The sequence below is a fragment of the Caretta caretta genome, chromosome 1 (assembly GCF_965140235.1).
Source record: "Caretta caretta isolate rCarCar2 chromosome 1, rCarCar1.hap1, whole genome shotgun sequence".
NCBI classification, from domain to species: Eukaryota; Metazoa; Chordata; order Testudines; family Cheloniidae; genus Caretta; species Caretta caretta.
In genome coordinates this window covers 46,254,198-46,279,028 of record NC_134206.1, presented here as the reverse complement: position 1 = coordinate 46,279,028, position 24,831 = coordinate 46,254,198, and the positions used below count along the sequence as shown (strand labels likewise).

The window sequence follows — 24,831 nt, the reverse complement described above, 5'->3', positions numbered from 1 at the left end:
CCTTGGTATTCCTCCAGTGCGGACAGCTATTTTTAGCGCGTCCGTGGGGTGCTTGAACGTTGGCTGCAGCTGGACAGATAACGGGCCCTGGGGAGCTGCCCCCCACGAACAACCTCGCCAGGAGCAAGAAGCGCTCCTGTGACCTGAATCCCAGCAAAGCTGCCCCCGGCTGCCCCTTGCAGAAAAGGACATTTTCTTTTTTAAAGGCAGGATCTTGCAGACGCGGTAACAAACTAGAGCAAGGAAACGCACCCCCACCCCCCACCCCGCCCCCACAAACCACACCGAGCCTTTCTTTGCAACAGCCAAAAACATTTAATGTTTCCACACGGACACCGGTGTAACTATAAAGCACAGGGACTCCCTGGGGGCGCGTGGCAAGAGTCCACGTGACGCAGAGGCTTCGCACCCCTGGCCTCTCTCCTTTAACTCTTACCCCTCCACGAGGCGCCTGCCAAGGCTGGGGGCTTCCTTTCACCGAGCGTCCTGCTGCCTTCTCGGGGCGGTGCTAGAGGGCTGCGGGGAGGCAGCCAAGCGGGAGGGGAGCAGCTCTCTGGAGGCGGCCGAGGCCAGGTTCCCCGCGTGGCATTGCTGGAGCTCCTCTTTCCCCGGCAGGTCCCCAGAGGACACCACACAGTCTTGGTCAGGGTCATTGCTGTTTCCTCCGCCGCCCCCCGCTCCCCGCTTTTTATCCTCTTCCTTCTTCCACTTCATCCTCCGGTTCTGGAACCAGATCTTTATGTGTCTCTCTGTCAAGTTCAGCATGACCGCCAGCTCCACGCGGCGGGGCCTGGAGATGTACTTGTTAAAGAGGAACTCCTTCTCTAACTCCAGGAGCTGCGCTCTCGTGTAGGCGGTTCTCGTCCTCTTGTTCTCCTCTTGCTCTACCACGTACGACCCACCTAAAGAGAAGGGAGAGTTAAAATCTACCCACCAGGGACTGGGACCCGGAGCGACGCTGGAAAGGCGATAGAATCTTCTCCTCCTGAACCCAACCTGGAGCGGGGCAGGTTTCCCCCCAGGTTTCCCCTTTTACTCACAGATGAGCGGTTTAATGGATCGGGGACACTCTTTCGAGATCCAGACCACACTGAAACCACGGGCGTGTGTGGGTATGTGGTTTTTAATAAAACAGACGGAGCCCAAACCCCAGCACAAATCGTTGTCTGCATCCCAAAAGGTTTACAAATCCGGACCAAGAAATTGACAGCGGGGTATGGATTCCGCCCTCTAAAGAATGAAACTAACAAGAAAAGGGCCGCGGTGGATTTTTAAGAGAGTTTCTTTAGAAACGCCAGCACAGAGCGAAGGCACTCGTCCGAAGCTGCTCCGCTTGTCACCTGTAAATCCGTTTTAGTAACAAAACGCGCGCTGTGTGGTGTGGATCCCGAGTAAAATCCCCGGGCCACACTGTACCATCAGTGTTTGAGTGCAAGTCCCCAGCTGAAATCAAGGTCTCAAAACTGACGAAATGATATGGCCCGTTGGAGGAAAAAATAACAGCCGGTGCATTTGTGACAATGGCTGACGGTTCCTGGCATAGGGCGATTTGTAAATTTCATGCTTTACAAAAACCGGAACTGCCTTTGAGTGACAAAACCGCCCCTTTTTTGTAAATTAAACCTCCCAAACACCTCACGCCGCCTCTCGCCCAGTGCTCAGGCTTTCGGAGACTCTGCCACGTCACCATCACTGCGGCTGTACGAAAGTGAGGGTCCTTCTGCACTGCCATCAGGAGCCTCCGGTTTTTATAATTCTTGTGCAAAAGTTTAAAACTTTTTTAAATCGCTAGATTCGGTCTAATTTAGAGGCCCCTCCTTCTTTCCTGGAGCATCCCAACCTCCACTGCAGTCAATGCCCCCTGGCTATTTTCAGTTCATAGGAGTGCAAAAATTACTGTTGCTATGGCTCAAAACCTTAACATCACTCTTGACTTTACAAAAGGAAAGGCGGATTCCTGGAAAGAGAAGTTTTCCTTAATCGGCCTGGAATTTGCAACGGATTAGTCCTAATCCAGCCATCATCCCAGGCACTTTACAAAGGCAAATACAACTCCCCAAATGGTGGAACCGGGGAAAAAAAGTTTCTGTTGTGTTCACAGAGACTATGTTCCACCGGGATATTTTAAGAGGCTCATTAAAAAAACCCACAAACAAACAAATAAGAACACTGGATCCTACAGTCCTTAGACAGACCTGGCCAGTGACTGAAGCAGAGCTCACAGCCGGATCGGGCCCTAAAGCCTCGTGCAGCTAACTAATCGGAATGTAGGCTTCCTAGCATAATAACAGCTGGGAATAAATCTATGTGCCTGGTGTCACAATTCAGGTGCAAAACCCATCCGGACAGTCCTACAACTGGACTCCTAGTCCCCAGCCACCTCTTCCTTTCTCTGGGTGTTTGCTGGACGATGAGTATTGTATGTGGGTGTTCTAAGGTTAAACACGCTTCAGACAGGTAGTACTGTTAATCATCAATCAATTAATTAATTATTGTGGTTTTAAGCAAATAGCCTTCACAACTTACAAGATCTTTAGAAATGAAAAGGGAAAAGCTACTGTATAAATTATTATTATTATTTCTTGTTTGTATATACCTTCTGGGGGGGCACTAATACCCGTTTAAATAACAAGAGCCATTCGATTTATCATGTCACTCATTGTTAAACGTCCATTTTAAAAATTATTATTATTTTGCCCGTTATTACAAAACCAAAAAAGAATTGCGGGCAGAAAAGAAAAAAAAAAAATCTTGTCCGGCTCAGTGAAACTCAAAGGATCAGGGACGTTTAAAGAGAGTGTGAGCTTAATCCGTCCTTTTGCCTAGGTATTACAATACCCCTGTAAAGAAAAACAAGACGCTTTTTTGGACACTGCTGCAAATACCGAAGCGTAGGTGCGTGACCCATACGGATCAGTTGAAGTCAGTGCCATAGCTCTAAGAGCAGGGCCCCGTGGGTTTTAAGAACTATGTTTTAGGCAAAGCTTTAGGAATTCAAGAGGAAGTTTGTACGAGAAATATGAGCCCAAGGCCCAGTTGTGCTTTTCGTGGACTTTGTAAATTCTAATTAAAAACCTGCTTCACCTAACGAGGGTCCTTCCGCACTGACATCAGGAACCCCGGGGTTTATAATTCCTGCGCAAAAATTTAAACCTTTCTTTAACCTCTAGACTGTCTAATTTCGAGACTCCCCCTTCTTTCCATGAGCACCCCAAACTCCATTGCAGTCAATGGCTCCTGGCTATTTTCAGTTCATGGAAGTGCAAAAATATATTGTTGTTATAATAACTCCAAACCTCATATTTACTTTTGACTTTACAAAAAGAAAGGCAGATTCCTGGAAAGAGAAGTTTTCCTTTATGGGCCGGGAATTTGCAAGGGATTTGTCCTAATGCCATTGACTGCAATGGGAAAAGGCTCAAGCCCCAGTTGTTTACGGTTATTTGTATGTAAGATATCTTTGATCCCATATTTGTTTTTACCAGTATATGTTAACGTGTAACAAGGTGACGCTGCAGATTTCCTCCGAATCCTTGCATCGCTACGAATCGGGCCAGTTTGTAGGCGATACCACTGCCAGTAACCAGCTACGCCATTAATACCAATTAACTTAATTCCAGATATTTCTGAATGAAGCTGCTATTTCTAAATATAAGCACACATTCATACAAATATACATATATAGTATATGTAATGTGCATACGCAGGTGAATATACGAACATTTACATAGACTACATACTCTATGCAAATTACATAAATATGTGTACCTATCGTGTGTGTATATATGTATACATGTGTGTATACATTATATAGGTGTGTATATATCTCTATATACACACACTTATATTTACATTGTGTGTGTGTGTGTATATATATATATATATATATATATATTTCACACACATGTTCTGAACCAAGCTTTTATGTAAGAAGCTACTAAGATGCCTTGAAAAAGTCGGTATGGGAGAGTTTGTTAATGATTTTTAGGTTTTCAGGATCTCTCCCTATATTGAACTATGAGAAAAGAGGGCGCATATCTGTTTTCTTTCTATTTATTAAACGCATGTGAAATGGCTATGATTTTACCCCTAGATCAAAACCTCTGCGAATATATTTGCCCTTTAAATGGGTGAAAGGAAAGACGTACATTTCTTGCAGTTTTCTTTTCTTTTCAGATTGTCAGGGTAAGGAGCAAAGAACACATTTTGATTCTGGTTTTCAGTTTAACGTAATTTCCAGAATATTTCACAATTATTTCAATATTTCACTACCTTTTCAACTGTCGGAACACAACCATTAATGTAATATTTGCTGTAGAGGTGTGACAAAGAGTGCACAAGGCACCTGGCAAGATAACATTGTGCAGCGAGAGACAGAAATATCGTTCTACAGCGGAACTTTCTGTCCAGATAGAGTTTCTTCCCCTTGCTGGCAGGCAGCTAATTTAGTTTGTGTATTGTGTCCCCTACCCAGGTTTAAATGGTTTCCACAGTAGGATATAAGCAAGGCTAAAACAATCGCTTGCAGACAAAAACTGAACCGCCAGGTAGGCGGGTTTGTGGGGTTATTTAAAAAAATATTTAGGGTTTAATATTACTTTCAAAATGTCTTTTAGTTTACACTGTATATGGTAAGGGCATTTCAAACAGCAGCTTGGCTGTGAGAACTGCGGGACATTCTGAGCCATCTGGTTTTTACGCGATGAAATCAACGAGGGAATCTCAAAGCGATGGCACAACATGGCCTTTTCGTAGAATCCGACTGTGCGAGTAGCCCTGGGCATTTCCACTGGAAGTTGTCCATTTCCAATCCGGCGCTCCCTCTGCCCTGAGAGTACTGAGACAAGTGGCAAAACCTGCATTTTCCGGATCAGATCCTGAAGTTAATGGCACAGCTCTCAGGGTGAACTCCTGGCCCTACTGAAGTCAAAAGGCAAAGCTCCCATTGATTTCAATAGGGCCAGGATTTCACCCTCATTGTCTACAAATGGACCAAGATGGGGCCCCTTGTGTTTCCCTTATCCCTTCTGTTAGGCATGGACCTCTGCCCTCCATTCTTTGCACACCCCGCTGCTGCAAGGGGAGTTTGCGAGGGGCCCCGGGCCAGTGTCCCAACAGATTTCATATTTCCCAGTGACCGGATGGAATTTACCACTAACAAACTGGCGGTGAGATCAGTATAAATCCCTGGACAATAAGCCGCTGGTCAGGTGGGTTGAAACAGCAGCACACTGTGTGTTTAGCTTAGATAAGTATCAATTTCAGCCTGATACTTAGTGCTAATTAGTTAATTAGTTAAACTAATTAGTTAAAATTTGTTCAGTGCTTTGCAACTGTGAAGAACTCTATAAGGACTAAGTATCATTGCAATCGCTTTGCCATCACCCAGCAGAAAACTGAAAGCGACAGAGCTTTATTCCTGAGCTTTTCTTATTGATTTGAAATGCGATGGCTTCATAGCTGGGCACATATTTCTGGATACAGTGTACATATTTATAACTATGCAAGAGTTGCCAGAGTATGCTATATATATATATATATATACAGGTTTGAATCGAAAATGGACTCACAGATCTCAGGACGTTGAAATACATCCCCATTTAAAACTGGGGCTATCGCTAATGCCAAACTGAGCCCAACACTTCCTGAAAGAGGGATTTTATGGAAGTGGAAGAGAAGAAACATTTACAGGAGAAATCTTGCGAGCCTGGCTTACTTCCAAGTGAAACAGCTAACAAACGATGGGGAATTTCCCTAAGCCCCTCTCTGAAAGTGATCACACGGGGCTATCCCAAACGTAGGCTTCATTTAGTAACCCGAAGGGGAATTATTAGTGATGAGAAGGTTTCCTTGACATTGTACAAGACAGAAGGAGAGGAAGCAACAGCAGCAGCAGAAGAAGGCGACTATCTTACCGGTCCATTGTCCCCTCCAGGCGTGAGATTTGGTGGATTTCATCCATGGGAAAGGCAATTGGACTCTAGGTTCCTCTAAAACCCCCGTGTCAGTCCCATCTGCAAAAGGAATAGCTTCCTGGGGGGGATGAGGAAGCTGAGGGTGATGAGGGTGGTGATGGTGATGAAGATGGGAGACCCCTGGATCCTCTGTAATGGGGGGTACCTCGTAGGGTGAAATGTCTGGCGGGCTGCCTTGCTCCAGCGCACCTAAAGCGCTGGAATAGGGTGTCTGCTGCTGCCTGCCCATGTACAGGCAGGCGGGGGGGTTCTGGTTGTAGTCCGGTGCCTGCGATCTCTGAAACGCACACGAATCCTTGTAGAGCTGGGTCGATGCATAATACTGTTCTTCAGTGTTCATGGCTAGAAGGGGACCTTAACTAGTGAAACATCAGGCGCTCCCGCTCCGGGCAGCTTGGACGTCTGCTTTGACAGCTCCGCTCCACCTGTGGGAGCTGAGGGTGAAACAGAGACGGGGGCCGACCGAGCGGTGCCTCCCCATAGGCTGCACTTCTCCCCACGTGAGCCTGCCTCAGCTCCCCATTGGGCGGGGCGTCTCCCATAAGAAGAAGCCCCGGGCGGCCGGGGTGGGCGAGTTTCTTTCGCTTTCCTCGGAGGGCTGGAAGCGCCGGTTCTGCTGGAAGCAGCTGCACCGGTACTGACACGTAGCGCATCACAGGGGGCATGTGTTCTGGGTGTGAAAGGGGGTGTGAGTGTGAGTGGGAAGTAAACGTACCTGTTTGGGGAGGGGTGAGGCTTTTTAGGGTCTGTTACTCGCATTGCGCAATGACTTGCTGCGGTTTCTGTACCTCCAGTGTGAACAGAAAGACAGACATAGGGGGCGGGGGGCAGAGAGAGGCCGGGTGTGTCTTATAGGTTTCAAGATAGTGCAGGTGGCTGGGCTTTCACTAGAGTTTGTCTAGGCTCAATCAACAACAAGTGCCCCGGACTGTTGCATTTTAAACCTCTACTTCGGGAAACCCTATCTCCGTGTGTGAGTTAGATTAGGAAGGCCACTCGCTGCTTATCACATTGTCACTTACTTCGACGTGGGACTCAAGAATTCAAGTGATAACGAAAACGAATCATTTCCCAAAGCACACTGACTAGCCTCTGGTTCATTGTCTTCTGCAAACCGGGGAAGCCAGACCTCTGCGTTTTCAGGTGACTGTATATCTCTGTGTTACTATTTCTGTCTATGCACACAGACAGCTCTATCAGCAAAACCACACAGGTATCACATAAACACACACCGATGTAGATATTCTCGCACACAATTAGATATGCGCAATTTATTAACACAACACACACAGAGAATATCACCCCCCTCTTCCCCAAATATTGAGGAAAAATATTGTCAGTAGGTAGGTAAACTTGCTCGAAAAGTTGGGTAGACATTCTGTGCCCTTTCATGTTCACTCCTTATTGTCGTGTGTTGTATTTTGTTGTTAATATTTCAAACCTCTTTGCAAGGGGTGAATCCTAACGTCTTCTTTTTGGATGCGGTGCTATTCAAACTGAGCAAATGTGTTTGTGTGTGTGTATATCTATATGGATGTGGTAGACCTATGTGGGAATATGGGCACACAGATGTGTGTGTTTGTAGACACAGGAGTGTGTACATGTGTACGTTCCTTAGGGAAAAGACCATCTGTGAAGCAATCTTCTGGCAGACAGTGAAAAGAGGCAAAGATTTCCCTTCTCTGCAATCTTTCCCTGTCCTGGAGTGAATAAAGACATTGCTGGGTGTTCACAGTGGAAGCCCACAATGCTATCAATATAGCGGCCGATAGCGAAGGCATTGATTCCCGACAGGGTAGTTTGGGAGACTTCTCTGCAGCTTGGCTGAGACATGTTGACCCTTAGAGATAATGTGCTCTAAGTTGGTGCTGGTTGACTTGGTGACGAGGCTATGAGGAGGCGGAGAGCTACCGAAGAGGACAAAGATCATTTCCCTACTTGCTCGTGTTCTCGCGCGCGCACACACACACCAGACTTACCTTGCACCCCTCGTCTCGTGGTGCATTTCTGCAAAGCGGTCTCCATGTAAACGCTGCCTGGACTCACCTGTTGTGGTTTGGTTCTCACACCAATTAAGGGGCGCGGGGGGGGGGGGGGGGAGCGTAAAGCTGACCTTTCCACCCTGTCCCTATCTCCGGGCGAAGGGGGCAGAGCCCCGCGCTCAGAGACACAGTCTGTGCCCATGGATCTGCCTGTTGGCCGGGGGGCTAACCACGGGCCAGGAACCCGGCAAAGAGCGTGCCTGGGTTGAGAGGGCTCTCCGCTGCTCTGTGCGTGGCAGACAACGGAAACCAATGCCACGGAGCCGAACAGGGCTGAGCAGATTGCTCAAATGCAGGGTTCCCGGGGATCATAAAACCTCCGAGTCCATTACATTACAAATGCGTTTCCGCTATGAATCCATTCGCGTCCCCCGCCCCGCTTAAAAAGCACACTGCGCATTTGATTCAATATTGAGCCATTAAGCAATTGCTTTCCCAAGTCATTTACCAGCGGCTCTTATGGATAAATAAACAAAAAAGGCTGTAAACCAATTACAGTGCGGAGAGTGAAAAAAGGATTTTATTAGCAGGAATTACTGATAAACCCGGCTGCTATTTTGGCTCCTCTCCCCCCACCCCACCCTCTCCCCCAGCGAAAAAGCCCAGGCGCTATTTGAGAGCGGAAGGCAAGAAGCAAGCTCCATGTTTTTAACCTGCCACAGCGAGTGGCATTATGATTATTCTCGCAAGAAACTTCTCCCCCGGTGTCTCTCTTCCCGGGCGGGTTTAGGTAGAGGTGGGATTGTCTGGTGTGGAAAAGCCCAAATCTCCGAATCGCTTCATTTCGCACTTTTAGGGCCGGGGCCTGCGAACACTTACCCCGTGGGGGGGGGGGGGGTAAAACTTCAGTAAAGGGGAGTCGCTCTGTTGCAGGTCGTGGACCAACTGCGGGAACAGAGCCTCGGTGGCTTTGGCATCTTTGGACTTGGAGTCCCCAGAATTCAGCTGAAGACACACCTTTCAGCAGAACAGCCCTCTGCCGAGCTCGTGCTCTGGTGGCCAGCTCTCTGCCCGCAGCAGATCCGCTACCTCCATTGTCCTTAATGGAGTTTTACCTTTGGTTTCAGCAGGATGAGGATGGTCCCTTTGAGTGGTAAAGCTGCCCTTCAAAGTCACTTCTAAACACACACGCCCTTCCCCTTCCCCGAATACCAGTCCTCTTTCTAGGCTTTTATCCGGGCGCCCATCACCGTGGTAGCTGCTCAGAACGAGCATTTCTGTGCAGCGCTGACAAACAGCCCTGACTCTCTGACAAACCAATGATGGGTCATTCTTGGGCTATTCTCCTGCCTCCAAGTTAGAGCGGTCACAGCAAAGTGAGGCCGCCCGTACAGCCACAGTGGCGTACACAGAGCGAGAAGGCTGACAAGTCAAGTCAGGGCAATAAAAACCACAGCAAATGGATTCACCGCCAGGTAGTACCATTAACCACCGGTGTCCTAATGCGATACTCTCGCTGTAACGAGCATTTCTAAGCAGAACAAACAACCTCCCTTAAAAGTAAATGAATTTCATATAATTTACAGCTAATTCTCTTTAATTCTGCCTTCATGAGCAGGCGATAAGGGAATGTTGCGCTGGTTAACAACAACCCAGCAAACTGAAGTTCAGGAAAAGGTCCCGCTTTTACTTCCAGCTGCAGCACCCTGGCCCTGTGGACACCGTGGCAAAGCTCTCGCGGATTTCAAGCAGGATCACGTCGCTGATCCTAGCACGTTAGCAAGCGCGATCATCCTCCCTCTGGTTTTCCGAGTCCCAGAATGGAGAGGAGAAGGGAGATGAGCTAGGTTTAAAGGTTGACTGTAGATACCCTCCTGCCAGGGAAACCGCGACATTTTCTTACCTTCCCATGACCAGAGGATGGGAGGTTCTAATAAGACCCGTAGCTCTGGAATTAAGCACATTTGAGGAGGAGCAGAACCTCTGAGGCGCTTGGGCTCGGGACAGATCTCACAGAAACAGCTTTTCAGGCCAGGATCTGAATGCACGCTCCGGAGGCATATTGCACACTCATGCTGCATCCAGAACTCCCTTTGAAATGGATGGGAGACCTAGAATGATGAGACATAATGTAGAATGTTGACTAGCTTAGCAAAGATAAGGTTAAGGTGAGTTGATCATCTCCTACAAGTATCCAGGTAGGGGGAATGTATCTAAATACTAGGGGACTCTTAATTTAGCAGCTAAAAGCAGACCAAGATCCAGTGCCTGGAAACTGAAGCCGGGGGGACGGGGGGGGGGGGGGGCGGGAATCAAACCGGAAATAAGTGGCACATTAGACCTGAATTAACCACTGGTACGGATTACTGAAGGATGTGGTAACTTCTCCCTCACTTGGAGTCTTTACACCAAGATTGGATGCCTTTCAAAAAGATATGATCTAATGCAACTAGAAGTTATGGGCTTCACCTGAGACAGGGACCTCGCTGGCTACAAAATGTAGCTCCCAGCACTTCAGTAGAAGCCATACACAGTTTGGGGACATGTCTGAGTGAAACACTCGCCAGGTTTGGCAGAAGAGTGGGTATGGAAACCAGCCATTTAAAAGTGATGTGCTACCTTTGAGCCGGGTGCATGGCTCCCATAAACATCACATGGGGTGCCACCACAGGCTGAGAGCGACGCCGAGATCCAGGTTGTGTACAACTGTGGCAAATAAAAGCACCACTTGGAGGAGTCGTCACTTTCTGTGTGTCCTTACCCACATGACATTTGCTGTAAGGACCTCTCAGTAAGATACTGTTCTCTATTCCAAGACAAAAAACCAACCAACCAACGAAAAAAACTAAATTAAAATTCAATCAGGGGTAAGGGTATATATACATCAGTGTTTTAAAGATAAAAACATTACATAATTATATAATTATCTCAAAATCAAGCTTTACAAACCCAGCATTTCAGAAATATAGGTATACTTAAAAATAATGCAAACGTGACATTATGCAATAATCAAAAGATTATAATTAAGACACGTTTGTGGTGCCAAATGGGATTAAACTGGCGGTTTCCTCCCACCCCCCATACAATTGATTTCCCCCCTTCATGGTGTCACTACAGGGCAGAGCTAAGGGTGATTTTAACAATATACTTCCGTAGCTTAACACCTTCGATCTTCTTTTTAAATTCAACCTTATGTAATGGGGTACTTAGCACTTTTGAAAATCAGGCCACATGCTTAGGGTTGGGATTTTAAATGTAGAGAAGTAAAGCAGGAGCACCATCTGTGAGTTTCAAATTGAATAAATACATAAATAAAACCAAAGGCATATAAGCACCAAATCCTATTGAAATTTACTGGCACTTTTGAAAACCCAATCCTAGATGCCTGAATTTGGATTTAGGACCTTAATACGAGGCATTGGGTTTTGCTAATCTTGCCCATGTCCCCCCAAGTAACTTTCTTATATCTATTAGTTCAAGCTATCAATAAACTGAGTCCTTGAAATGTAAACTGTTCTGAACACAATTATTTCTAGAAAATGTAACAAAAGCAATCTTTGTCTTTCAATGCAAATTACATGTGATTTTGTAAATCAGTTCGTTCCCTTTTAAGTTACAAACTTATTATTTATTATTTTTATTATTTCCTCTCACTTTTCTGACTACCATCATATAAGTGTAAAGTAGCAAGATTGGGGTTTTAATGATCCCTAGTTAAAGTGATGTGATTGGGTTGTTTTCTGTTCATTAATATTGTAGGTGAACACTCCTTAAATATCTGGTGTTGTTACTGTTTACATTTTGGCAGGAAAAACAAAAAACAAATAAGCCCGAAGCAGATTAAAAATAATCCCCTTCTCCTCTCCCATCTATGTTCAAACCAATGCAGGGAAATTGTGGAAGAGTCAAAGCCCAAGAAGTGGGAGGAGGAAAGGATGGCTGGGAAATGGAGCTTTTCCAGGAATTGATTTTTAAAACCCCCACACTGCTATATCTAGAAGAAATGTAACCTCTCACAAAGCTGGTTAATTATCAATAACCATGTGAAAACAAAGCTGTCTTACCCTCTTAGAGCTGTGATAAAAAGCTAGAGCATGAATAACTCCAGCTGCCTTAAAGTAATACTGGATCATCAACTTTAGAGGAGGAGTTTTCTGGTCTCCATCAACCTTCCATATCACCACACGCTCTGTTACTTTAATTTGATCTTTCAGGTAGATCTAGATATAGGCCCAGATCCTGAGCTGGGTTTGATGCAGTTTCTGTGCACAAATTGGGTTTAAGATTAGTGGACAGTAGCCTGGGGATCATTGTCAGTTGGCACAGGGGCTGGGGCAGCAGCTGCAGAGTAGATAGCTTCCCCATTTCTCCTGCACTAAGCATATCTCAACACAGGAGAGAATTTGGCCCATATTGTTTCTACTTTCCTTGGTCTTTCCCTCTCCTTCCCTCCCCACTTCTCTCTATGCTGTTATCATTATTTAACCCCTATTTGGTGGTGGTAAGTATATTGAGACACACCAGGTAAATAATGTATTGCATTGTAAGCAGAGATGAGTGGATATTACAAAACAGTTTATTGACTTTTCATTGAATTCTTAAACAATTTCACTTTGCTGGGTTCACAGTTCTTTTTATGTTCTGTTCCCACAAATATCCTATCAAATAAAATGTCTTGCAAAAATGTTAATGAGAACTGCAGATTTGAAATAAAATCTGTAAATTGGGGATAATACTTTCACCCATCCTCTGTAGGCTGTAGGTAGAGTGTAAGCTCTTTGGGGGAGACTGTCTCTTTAAATGTGTTTTTATACTGCTGAACACAATGGGGCCCTGCTCTTGGTCAAGGTCTTTAGGCACAATTGTAATACAGGTGTTCTGGTAGCATCCCCTATAGCTGAGGTTGCCTGACACTTCCCATTATAAGACCCTGGTTTCAGTTGCTTCTAACTTTTCTAAACTGAAATTTTCCATGCTTGGGTGCCTGCCTGCTTTCTGGAAAAGCTTCAGCTAAAAGTTTTTGAGAACAAAGCTAATAAAATATTTGTTTTGCCCATTTTTTAAAATGCTCACAACCATTTAATTGAGAAGCACTAGCTCATCCATGCTTTGGAGTGGAACTTGAAATTTGCCAGCGATTCACCCTGGTGTCAAGGAGGTGCCTTTTGATGTTCTGTGAAAAATTTGGCCAAGTTATGAGCCTCTGAAAAAGTGCAGTTTGCACATGCTCCGTAGAGTCTTGTTAAGAGTTCAGCTGCTAAATTCTCCAGTGTGCTTCCACACTGAGCCTGCTCCCACCCTGCATTGCAGGGGATGAGCTGGACTTTCCTGCAAGTGTATCTGTGGGCCACTGTGCTGCAAGGCACTGGAAATGAGAGAAGGGAGACTGTCTGTCCTGTGCTCTTAATGCTTGTTCTGCTGGGACTCAGGCAGTGTGGGAGAAGTTGCCAGATCTGGGGGATGATGGAGGGAGTAGAGAGGGACAATGAGTTTGTGAGGATGGGGGAAAAACTGAGATTGGTTGTTGGCTGACTGTTTGGATTGAGACTGGGACTAGCTGGACAAGGAGACTGGGGCTAGGAGCCAGGCGTGGGGAATCAATTGGGACAAGGAGTCTGAGTGGGGAGAAGGGGATTGGAAGCTGGAAGCGTTTGTAAGGAGAAAGACGGAGCCAAGGTGGTGATGGTGATGAGTCAGAGTGGGACTGGAAGTTGCTGGGGCAGGGAGGGTCTGAGACAGGGGGCTGATAGGTGGGTGGGACTCAAATTGGCTGGGCAAGGAGACTGGGGCTGGGATGAGGAGTTGGGTGGGGGAGAGACGACTGGGACAGGCAGAAGGAGATGATGGCAGAAGTTCAGGGAACATGGAAGACGGGTCTGGGACTAGTACAGATCACTCCGCTTTAGAGCTCAGTATGTAACCCAAGATTCCTGAGTCTCACCATTCCACTGCTGTCAGCAAATGTCTGTGAAAGCCACAGCCAAAGTGCGTGTTTCATCCTCTGCTAGTGGCTGCTCCACGGAGAGGATGAGAACTTGCTTCCGCTGTCAGTTAGTCCATTAGCTGAAATGGCAGCGGACAGGGCAGTGGATCTAAAATTCCCTTCTGAGGAACCATGTGGGAGTACATATGAATCCATATGGTCGAAGTTCTGGTTTTATTCAGTTTGATTTTCAAAAATCTAGGAAATTACACACACACAAATACATTAAAAGAACATGATTAAAGTTGCAAAAACAAGCTTGCAAAAGTTAGGAAATATCAGAATTAAGTTTGCTTGTGCAGCCATAACATTATGGTACAGTCTAATTAATTACATAATAATGAACTATGTTTTTCCACAGGACCCCTGCCTCATTTAGTGCACAGTATGGACAGATACTATCTTGATGAGCACCATAGAAAAGCCCACGAGGAAATTAATAATACTGCTTTCAAACCAGGGTTTGAATGTGTTTCAATCTCATATTTTCCAGTGCTGGGTTTCATTTATCTGTATTTATTTATGTATTACATTAATAATCCTGCAATGCCACCTGCAGTGATTCTAGAGCATGAGTACTAACCTCAGGGCAGACAGTTGCAACCAGGGAATAAACCGCAAATTGGCTGTGAGCTCTGTACTACGATTTCACCAATCAATGATCAAGAGTAACCTCCTCGGGCACTATCACCACCTAAACATGGAGTCACAGACAGGCCCCTTGGGTACTCTGATGTATCTCACCACCCAAGTGAGCATAACTCTGCGAAAGATGATCCCTGACACATGGAATCACAGCAATATTCAGGTTACTCCCAGTCCCAAAGGACCAGTCACTTGCCCCAGGTCAGTTGCACCTTAGGGCATGTCTACACTTACCTCCAGAGAGATCCAATCCAGGGCAGATTGATTTATCGTGTCTAGAGAAGACACAATAAATCAACTGCCGAGCGCTCTCCCATCGACTCCAGTACTCCACCGGAGCAAGAAGCGCAGGTGGAGTCAACAGGGAAGCGTCAGCAGTCAACCTACCGCAGTGAAGACACAGCGGTGAGTAGATCTAAGTATGTCGACGTCGTTATTCACGTAGCTGAAGTTGCATAACTTAGATCAATTCCCCACCCCCACAGTGTAGACCAGACCTTAGATTCCACACCAAAGACAACACTTGTAACCAATCCTATAATAAACTATATGAAGATTTATTAAATAGGAAAAGGAAATTAGAGAGTTATTTATGAGGTTAAAGCAAGCAAATATAGACACAAAAATTAGTTACACCTTAGGTTTCAAATGGTAGTATACATTTCTATAATCATCAAGCTCTATTTGTCTTTTAGGACTAACCCAGGCTAAGCAGCTGGGGATCTCTCACTTATACTGAGAAATACCTTCTCCCTCTTCCCCGCCCCCTCCGAGTTCAAGCAGCATAGAAATAATCAGTTCCTTCTTGTTAGGGGTTTTATTCTTGTCCTGTAGTGTGTTCTGAGCTGCAAGCTCAGCTGATGGCAGGAATACACTTACATGACTCATCTTCACAGGGAGAAGTGCAGAACAACAAAAGTATTTTGTCTTCTTATTGATGGTACACAGAGAAATTCCAATTGCAGCATCCCACAATAGTCTGTCTTGGTATCAATGGACCTTTCCTTTTGGGATGGGGGTAACGCCTTCTGTCAAAGATCAGCCCTTTGCTCTTATTAAGGTCTCTCTCCTGTCTTGGTGATTTACAAAGTCACAAAGGCTCCCAATACAACTGCTTAAATATGGTTTACAGATGTTATAAGTGAGATGAGTGCATGCAGCAACTCACAAGCATGCAACAAAGTTTAAACACTAAACACATTCTTCTAACTCTAATAGCTAATGCACAGGTGAGCCGGACTGGTTCCAGCTATGTATCTGTCATGTGTTCAACTGAGACATGGGACCTTGGCATGAGCTGGCATCTGGTCTGCTTGTATCATAAATACATCTTAAAGAAGTGACCATCCCAAGTTTTAGGTGCCATTGCCATGAGTTAAAAATACAAACAAACAACATACAAACCAAACAAAACCAACATCTTCTCCTCATCCTTATGAGACTAGAATGCTCTTTGCATTCACATGCATTGGAGGTAGTTTATTAGCATGCCTAGCTGGTAGCTCTGCCTTAAACACACACACCATTTTTATAGGGTCTTGCATGATCGTTTGAACATACATTGCATGTCTAAGCCTTGAGAATGATCTTTTGTATCTAAATGCCATTTAATGTATTGAATGACAAGGACAAACTAATTGATTGAATAGCCTGTTCAGAGTATCTAGAAGGCTGAGAAATGCTGTTTCCTCAAAATTTTCAGTGAAACTCCACCCAGTAATCATTAACTGGGTCCAAGCTGTGGGAAATAACTGGAGGTTTTGAACAAGGCAGTCAAAGAACATTCAGTGCAATTCCGCAGACTGATTAGCTCTGTTTAGTCAAGAAAAGTCAGATGGGAAAAGTCTTTTCTGATCTATTACAAATGTATTACAATTTTGGGCACACACTCCCTGTTCTTAGAATCACACCTCTTGACTGCAAGAAGATAGAAAGGATAAGTGTTGTTTGGTGAAGGCTGCACACAAGATGTAATAATTGCTTGCAATGGATTATGCTTTGAGTAATAAGACAGGTAGCCAGGAAAATATGGAAAGACAGTAGAAATAAGAAATTCCTGTCTAGTCAGTTTCAATTCCTTTGAATTTATAAAACTCATTGTCCTTATGTGTAGATGCCTGACAAACAGAAATACCCGCTGGAACAGAAATAACATAATAGAGCTAAGTAATAGATAAACATTTGAGTGGCAGTGGTTACCTAGATAAGGGAATCTGCTATGCTCTACACTGGCTTGAAATGGGAGTAGTCAAAGCACACGAAGGAGCTTTCAGTGCATGGCAGCAGGGTCCACACGGACACATAGTGTACAGCAGGCCAGTGTTGGGTAGAGTAACAGCGCAGCTTGCCCAAGCTAAGTGCTTGTGCAGACAAGCCCCTAGTTCATGCTGCCTTTACCCCAGTGAAAAATCAGGAAATCTCCAACTCAATAACTGAATAATATAAATATTAGCAGCTGAAATCAACCTCTTTAATGAAGTGAACCGCAGATGAAATCCTCCTCTTTAGTGCTCAATTCATCTGTGCCCTGTCAATTCATGTGATCAGCTAATTTATTGAGGAGCCAGGCACAAGTGCAAGACTGGGTAAGAAAGCAATTAGCGGTTTATTTCCTTTGCACATTGGCACAGACACCTGTGTACAAGGAAGTTCTGGCAGCAGCACCACGCTAAAAAGCTTTCACATAAAATTATATAGCTGGACAAACAACATAAAGAGCTAGATTGCCTAATAAACAAATAAAATCTCAGCAATTTGTATGAAATCACCCCACTTAGACTCCTGAAGCTTGAAACTGCTGTGTGTTTTTCCCCATTAAATTGTTAGGATGCTCTGTGCATAAATTGTTATAAATTCAGGCATGCGTTTATTGTTTTAACAGCCTAGATGGACCTAACTCTTTACCTTGGATGATGCATTTGATTTGTATAAAACTGGAACTTGCCTCTAGGGTTGTGTTTAATGTTACAGCCACACAACCTTGCGTTGTGATCTCAGCGGTTCTCACAAGCTAAGCGGGCCTGGGGTCGATCAGGAAGTTGGTACAGAAGTGCTGTGGGTGATTCAGTAGGAAGCACTTCTTTCTTTAAGGCACGAATAAGCCAATACCCAGCCTGGTCTCCCGGCACGCTTTCCCAGGTCAGGTCATGACAATTCTTTGTCAAAAAAACGGTGCCCGACACTTCTCATAAGAGATGAATCAGCTCTAGTTGTCTGGGCCAAATAATGATTTGAGTAATTTATTTTCACCTGCTTAAATCCCCCCTGCAGGTTAAGCCAGGGCAGTATTGGAACAAATCCATGCCCAGCTAGGACTCAACAGGTTTCACTGTGACACATGCCATGGTCACGAGGAATTTCACAGTGACAGCAGCCAGAGGACTCTGAGGCTCCTGCTCACAATGCACAGGCCACTCCCCCTTGTGCTAAAGGAGGATCCCTGCAGTGCTTGTGCAAACCCATTGTCTGCAGGCTCTGCCTTCTGTTACGTTTGTGCAACCCCAGTGTCTCCAGTGGTGGTTTGCAAGCACAACCGAGGGTGGGATTTGGCCCTGCGCCTGGAACTCAGGGTCAGATTCTCCCTTACATGGACTATTCCCACTGTAGCTGAGTTATGGAATTTCCTGGATATTGAGCTTACTACCCATGGAAGAAGCCAGGGTTTCACCACTTTAACCCTCAGATAGCCTGTGACCGATGTGGAGCTCAAATATTCCGCGGAAAGACTAAAAAGAGAGCCGGTTAATAGAGAGCCTCTTTGTGTAGCGCCGGTGCTATGCCCAGGCCTCATAGGGCACTGAATTTCTAGGGCTGCCACCAGCCTAGCTGGACCCCCATCTTCCGATATTAGCTGGGAGTGCACCATTGCAGCTCAGCACCTTCTCTCCACCCGTGCAGTTTGGGGTGGGGTTGGGGGCTGACCCTTTAAGGACAGCAGCAGCCAGATGCTACCAGCTCATAGAGACACCAGCATGGCTCTGGATTGGCTTCTCCCTACCCCAGCACAGTATTTGAACGACCTGCTCCTTTAAGATCATTCCTCCCACCTACAGCCAGCAGCGGTGCCTGGGAACCACTTTACCAACAGAGGCTGGCCATCCCCCTGCCCCTCAAGCTTTCAGCAGGGGAGGCCTAGGAAGCCAAATGTAGCCTCAATGTAGAGCTTTTAGTTTAGACCTGCCCTTAGCTGCTGGGTGCTGCACAAGCAAGGAGGGTCTACTCCCGCCTCTCCACTCCATCTGTGAGAAGTGTATCAGCTCTTTTTGTCAGGCTGCCTGCAGTGATTCTCAGGGCAGACTGTGGAGAAGCAGGCCTCAAACCCAAACTGGCTGTGAATTCTGTACTTAGATTTCACCAATTAGCTATCAAGTGTGAACTCAGTCTCTATAACAACCTAAACATGGAGTCATAGACAGTCCCCTTGGGTACTCTGATCTGTCTTGCCCCACAGATAAGCCTACCTTTGTGATCCCTTACCCCATAAATCACAGCAATATTCAGGTTACTCCCAATCCCAGTGGACCAGTCACTTACCTCAAGTCAATTGCACTTTAGATCTCACACCAAAGACAACGCTTGTAGCCAATCCTGTAACAAACTATCTGAAGATTTATTAAATAGGAAAAGGAAATTAGAGAGTTATTTATGAAGTTAAAGCAGGTGAACATACCCACACAAATGAGTTACAATCTTAAGTTTCACAAAGTAATAGAAGCTTCCGTAATCAGCAAGCTCTGTTTGTCCTTTAGGGCTAACCCCCACCAGGCGTGTGACTTATGTGGGATGCTCTTACTTATGCCTAGTAAAACCTTGCCCTCAGAGTCCAAGCAGCATAGAGACACCATTTCTTCTTGTTAAGAGGTTTTATTCTCCTCCTTCCATGTGCTCTGAGCTGCAAACTCAGTTGATGGGAGGAGCCCTCTTGCACCACTCATCTTGCTGGGGCTGGAGGGTGGGGGGCAGAAGAGCAGAGAGGCAGTCTTTTGTCCTCTTTAATGTTCCACACTAATCTGTCTGGTGTTGATGGATCTTTCCTGCTGGGCAGGACGTAACACCTTCAGTTGCAAATTGGCACTCCACACTAGTCAATGTCTCTCTCCTGTCTGGTGATTGACATAGTGACACTTGTTTAAATATTACCCTACAATGGGGCATACTGATGTTATAAGTGAGACTAGTGCATGCCGCGACTCACAAGCATTCAGTACAGTCTAAACACCCAACACATTCTTATAAGTCTAACACCTCGTGCAATAATACTAACACACAGATGAGCCAGACTGATTCCAGAGATGCATTTGTGAGTGTTCAGTGCGGCCTGGGTGGGGACCTTGGCATGAGGGAGCCCAGGGTTGCCAGCGTCACACTGTTCTTCTCCCACTTTCACTAGCTCAGACTACAGGCCCAGCTGTATTGCCTGTCCCTGAGTTAGCTCGGACATTAGCAGTACTTTTTCTGAAAATGCCTTGTTTAAAACCATATGTGTCAGACTAGCTTGTACATGTTCTTCCTCACTGCTACGAAGGTCACAATGTGATTTTCATATTGAGCCATGCTAAAAGCTTCCATGCTTTCTCTGGGCTCTTGCTGCCTTTGGTAAAAGCATGCTCATTGTTTTCGGAATGGAAAGTTCATCAGACTTTTTAAGACTTGTGTCATGGTTCTTTTGATCTCTTCCCACAATAAGGACAAATAGTTTATAAATATTTCAGCATCACCCCTCCTCCACCACCATGAGTGAATGAGCTGACCCATGCATCACCACTGTGGGTAGGGTTTTCAAAAGCTCTCAGCACTGGCTTAACTCTGCTCAAAACGAAATCAATGGCAAAACTCCCATTCACTTCAATGGGAGCAGACCCAGGCCAACGAGTGCTTTTGACATTTGCCTGTTTAAATGTCATCATACATGAGAAGGTTGTTGCCTTTTCTGAATTCAGAAAATGGATAATGGTTTTGCATTGATGTATTGAGCGGGGATGTCAAGGTTCCTCCCCCACTCTGAACTCTAGGGTACAGATGTGGGGACCTGCATGAAAAACCTCCTAAGCTTATCTTTACCAGCTTAGGTCAAAACTTCCCCAAGGTACCAAATATTCCACCCTTTGTCCTTGGATTGGCCGCTACCACCACCAAACTAATACTGGTTACTGGGGAAGAGCTGTCTGGACACGTCTTTCCCCCCAAAATACTTCCCAAAACCTTGCACCCCACTTCCTGGACAAGGTTTGGTAAAAAGCCTCACCAATTTGCCTAGGTGACTACAGACCCAGACCCTTGGATCTTAAGAACAATGAACAATCCTCCCAACACTTGCACCCCCCCTTTCCTGGGAAATGTTGGATAAAAAGCCTCACCAATTTGCATAGGTGACCACAGACCCAAACCCTTGGATTTGAGAACAATGAAAAAGCATTCAGTTTTCTTACAAGAAGACTTTTAATAGAAATAGAAGTAAATAGAAGTAAAGAAATCACCTCTGTAAAATCAGGATGGTAGATACCTTACAGAGTAATTGGATTCAAAACATAGAGAACCCCTATAGGCAAAACCTTAAGTTACAAAAAAGATACACAGACAGAAATAGTTATTCTATTCAGCACAATTCTTTTCTCAGCCATTTAAAGAAATCATAATCTAACACGTACCTAGCTAGATTACTTACTAAAAGTTCTAAGACTCCATTCCTGGTCTATCCCCGGCAGAAACAGCATAAAGACAGACAGAGACCCTTTGTTTCTCTCCCTCCTCCCAGCTTTTGAAAGTATCTTGTCTCCTCATTGGTCATTTTGGTCAGGTGCCAGCGAGGTTACCTTTAGCTTCTTAACCCTTTACAGGTGAGAGGAGCTTTTCCCTGGCCAGGAGGGATTTCAAAGGGGTTTACCCTTCCCTTTATATTTATGACAGGGGACAAAACCATTCTTCTCCTGTTTTTGAAATTTCATTTCAACTTCTGTGTTGTGCCCAGCAATAGAATCTGGGGAAGAGCTCCTCCCACTTACGTCAGCTGCTTATCAGGCTGAAAGTTTTATGGGGGGTGGGAGGGGCTGAACCTTGGCATTTTCTTTACCTCTTCGTCATGCTAGTTCATGGAACAGCAACTTTTGACACCATAACATATGTTAATGGTAAAGAATTAGATAAAGAGCTGATTTCTTCTAACACTGAACAAGGAACTTTCTTAAAACAGTATTTTCCCCAAAATTACATTGTCTCTCTGTGCTTCACTGTAGAGCTTCTAACTAGAATCTTGGCCAGCCCCCTCCTGCCAGACTTCCTACGACAGATTTAAAAATACAGACATATATCAACACATACCAGACAAAAGCTGGGAATCACTGATGTAAGTGAAAATGTTACTGTTAAACTGTGGAAACAACATACTGAAATGGTAAAGAATACATTGTGTTAGGTGAGCCAAAAAATAGACTTGTAAAGCTTGCTACCATTGCTGGCAATAAAGTTCATAGATTGCGCGTTAAGCTCACAGTAATGCGTATGCGTGCAATGAATAGCAATAGTTTTAGAAGATTATTTTCAATAAGGGATTGCCGTGTCTAATGGTGTATCTACCCGGGCCCTCCCGTCCCCAGTTTTGTGCCTCAGACACTGAGAATGAAACAAAATTCATTGGCTAAATAATTAATTAATACGCTCCGTGCTTAGTCATGTGAGCGGTTCCACTGAAGTCAATGGAACTACTTACGAGAGTGGTACACAGCGTGAGTGAGGATTGCAGCATTCGGCTTGGCAGGAAAAAAAGCCCAGTCAGATCTGACCCTCAAATGTCACGGATGCCATTTGTAAATCAGGACAAAGACATTCACAGTTACATTTAATAAAAGGTAAATAAAACAAAACCTTACTTGCCTTTTAGTTGAAAGAATACACCCGGACTGGCAAATATGCTATTAAGTGAACTGTATCACCTGGGCACCAACTGATTTATTGTCCCTCAGTTTTCGTTTATAAAACTGACAAAGTCTTGGCTGATAAATACTGATATATGTTAAATTCAACTGGCTTATGATAAAAGTTGCTTGCCAAGCGGCGACAGCTGGCCGCCTCAGCAAACACACCATGCCGCTACCTTCACCTCAGAGGAATGTTAATTGTTATTTGATATAATCAAGTATGTCTAAGGTCCAAAGGAAAAAAAGCAAGAAGGTTAAACTCAATAAATACATAACACTACCAGGGCACAATGCCTATAACTTAATATTTGCTACCAAATATGTATAGGAGTGATACCTTCTTCAACCGAGCTGGGCAGGCCAGTGCTAATGGCTGTATAACAGAGGTCAGATAGCTCTCTGCTAATGATACTTCAACACTGACAGCAAAATAATTGTTACCCTGCCACTCAGCAGATTATGAAAGGAAAGATGGACTTGCGGTGAAGGCATTAGATGGGGACACAGATGATCTGGGTTGGGTTTCCAGATGGGCGAGAGCAGGGATTGGCAACCTTAGGCATGCAGCCCATCAGGGAAAGCTGCTGGCAGGCGGGGACAGTTTCTTTACCTGCAGGGTCAGCAGGTTCGGCCAATCGCAGCTCCCACTGGCCGTGGTTCACTGTGACAGGCCGGGCCACCTCTTCCCGCAGCCCCCATTGGCCTGGCATGGCGAACCACAATCTGTGGGAGCTGCGATCGGCCGAACCTGCTGACCCTGCAGGTAAACAAACTGTCCCCGCCTGCCAGCGGCTTTCCCTGACGGGCCGCGGGCCTAAGGTTGCCAGTCCCTGGGCTAGAGGTTTCCTGAATGCCCTTGGGCAACGTAACTTAATTTTTCAGCGCCTTGGTTCCACCTATGTAAAACGTGATACTTCCTTCATCAGGTGTGCCTACTTAGAGTATAGGACCTTTGGGGCGGGGACTGTCTCTTAATATGTTTGTACAGCACCTAGCACAATGAAGTCCTGATCTTTCTTGTGGCCTCTATTGTTGCACAGATAAATAAATAAATAATCAAACAGAAAGTAACACTGTAATCTGATTATATCGAAAGTGGACAAAAGAAGGTTCACAAAACAGAGGTCAGATTCTGGTCTCCTCCCTTGCGTTGAGTGGTCCTTTATCTCACGTGAAGTTCCACCGGCTCCAGAATCTGGCCCTAGATTTGCTTCCATTATTGCGGTACCGTATTTCAGCATGACTGGTCTGGGAAATGTCCTTCACCTACCTCACATTATGATGTAACTGGACAGCCACATATGTAGAGCCCTGCCTGGATACAAAGTTTGTATCTGCATCCTATCCGTGATCTGTAAAAATGATTCATGGATATGTGTGGATTTGCAGGGCTCTACACATATGCTACACGGGAGCGGGGGGGAATCTCTATTTGAACAGTGATTTGAATGGTTTCGACTAAATATTAAATAACTAGGCAGCAATGAAAATGTTCTACCCCAGAGCATTCTGGTGAGATTTTTCTATGTTTATTTATGCACAAATCCTTCCCTTTTCTCCTTCTCTGCCGAGCTGTAGGGACTGAAAGGCAGTGGGAATGGTGTTCCACTCTGCAATGGCAAAGGGAGGCAGTTTGTGCAGAGGCAAAGCTAGACATTTAGAGTCAAATGCTGATCCCTTATATGCTGGGTAGTGCATGATTGCAATCGGTCAACTCCAGAGCAAATAGGAGGGCCCTACCCTGGTCCTTAGCAGCCGTGGAGGTGGATGGGTGTGGTGCATAGTGTACTCTGCCTTGTGAAAAAAAGTGGCAGAGTTCACTGCTCTGGAGCTCCTGGAATAATCCTTAGGGTGTGTCTACACTGAAACCACTTCAGCTGTGCTGCTGTAGCCCTACCTATGCTGTAAGTGTAGACCCTACCTATGCAAAGGGGAGGTAATCCACCTACACTGATGGTGTAGGGAATCCATCTCCCTGAGAGGCAGTAGGTAGATCAAAAGAAGAATTCTTTCATTGACCTAACGCTGTCTGCATTGAGGGTTAGATCAGCATACTACATCTCTCAGAGATGTGGATTTTTCACTCCCTGAGAGATGTACCTATAAGAACATAAGAATGGCCATACTGGGTCAGACCAAAGGTCCATCTAGCCCAGTAACCTGTCTTCCGACAATGGCCAATGCCAGGTTCCCCAGAGGAAATGAACAGAACAGGTAATCATCACGTGATCAATCTCCTGTCACTCATTCCCAGCTTCTGGCAAACAGAGGCTAGGGACACCATGCAGATGTAAGTTCCCAGTATAGACTTGTCCTTATAGTGTCAGCCAAAA

The 24,831-nt window shown here is 45.3% G+C and overlaps 1 protein-coding gene across 1 annotated transcript; it reads right to left on the bottom strand.

The window, feature by feature from the left end:
- Positions 1-474: 474 nt before the first annotated feature.
- PDX1 (pancreatic and duodenal homeobox 1) lies at positions 475-6,315 on the bottom strand. The gene is made up of 2 exons (XM_048818225.1): positions 5,916-6,315; positions 475-902 (listed from the first exon to the last, which is right to left on the bottom strand). The coding sequence occupies exons 1-2, from the start codon at positions 6,313-6,315 to the stop codon at positions 475-477; spliced, it is 828 nt and encodes a 275-aa protein (XP_048674182.1).
- Between the last annotated feature and the right edge of the window lie 18,516 nt (positions 6,316-24,831).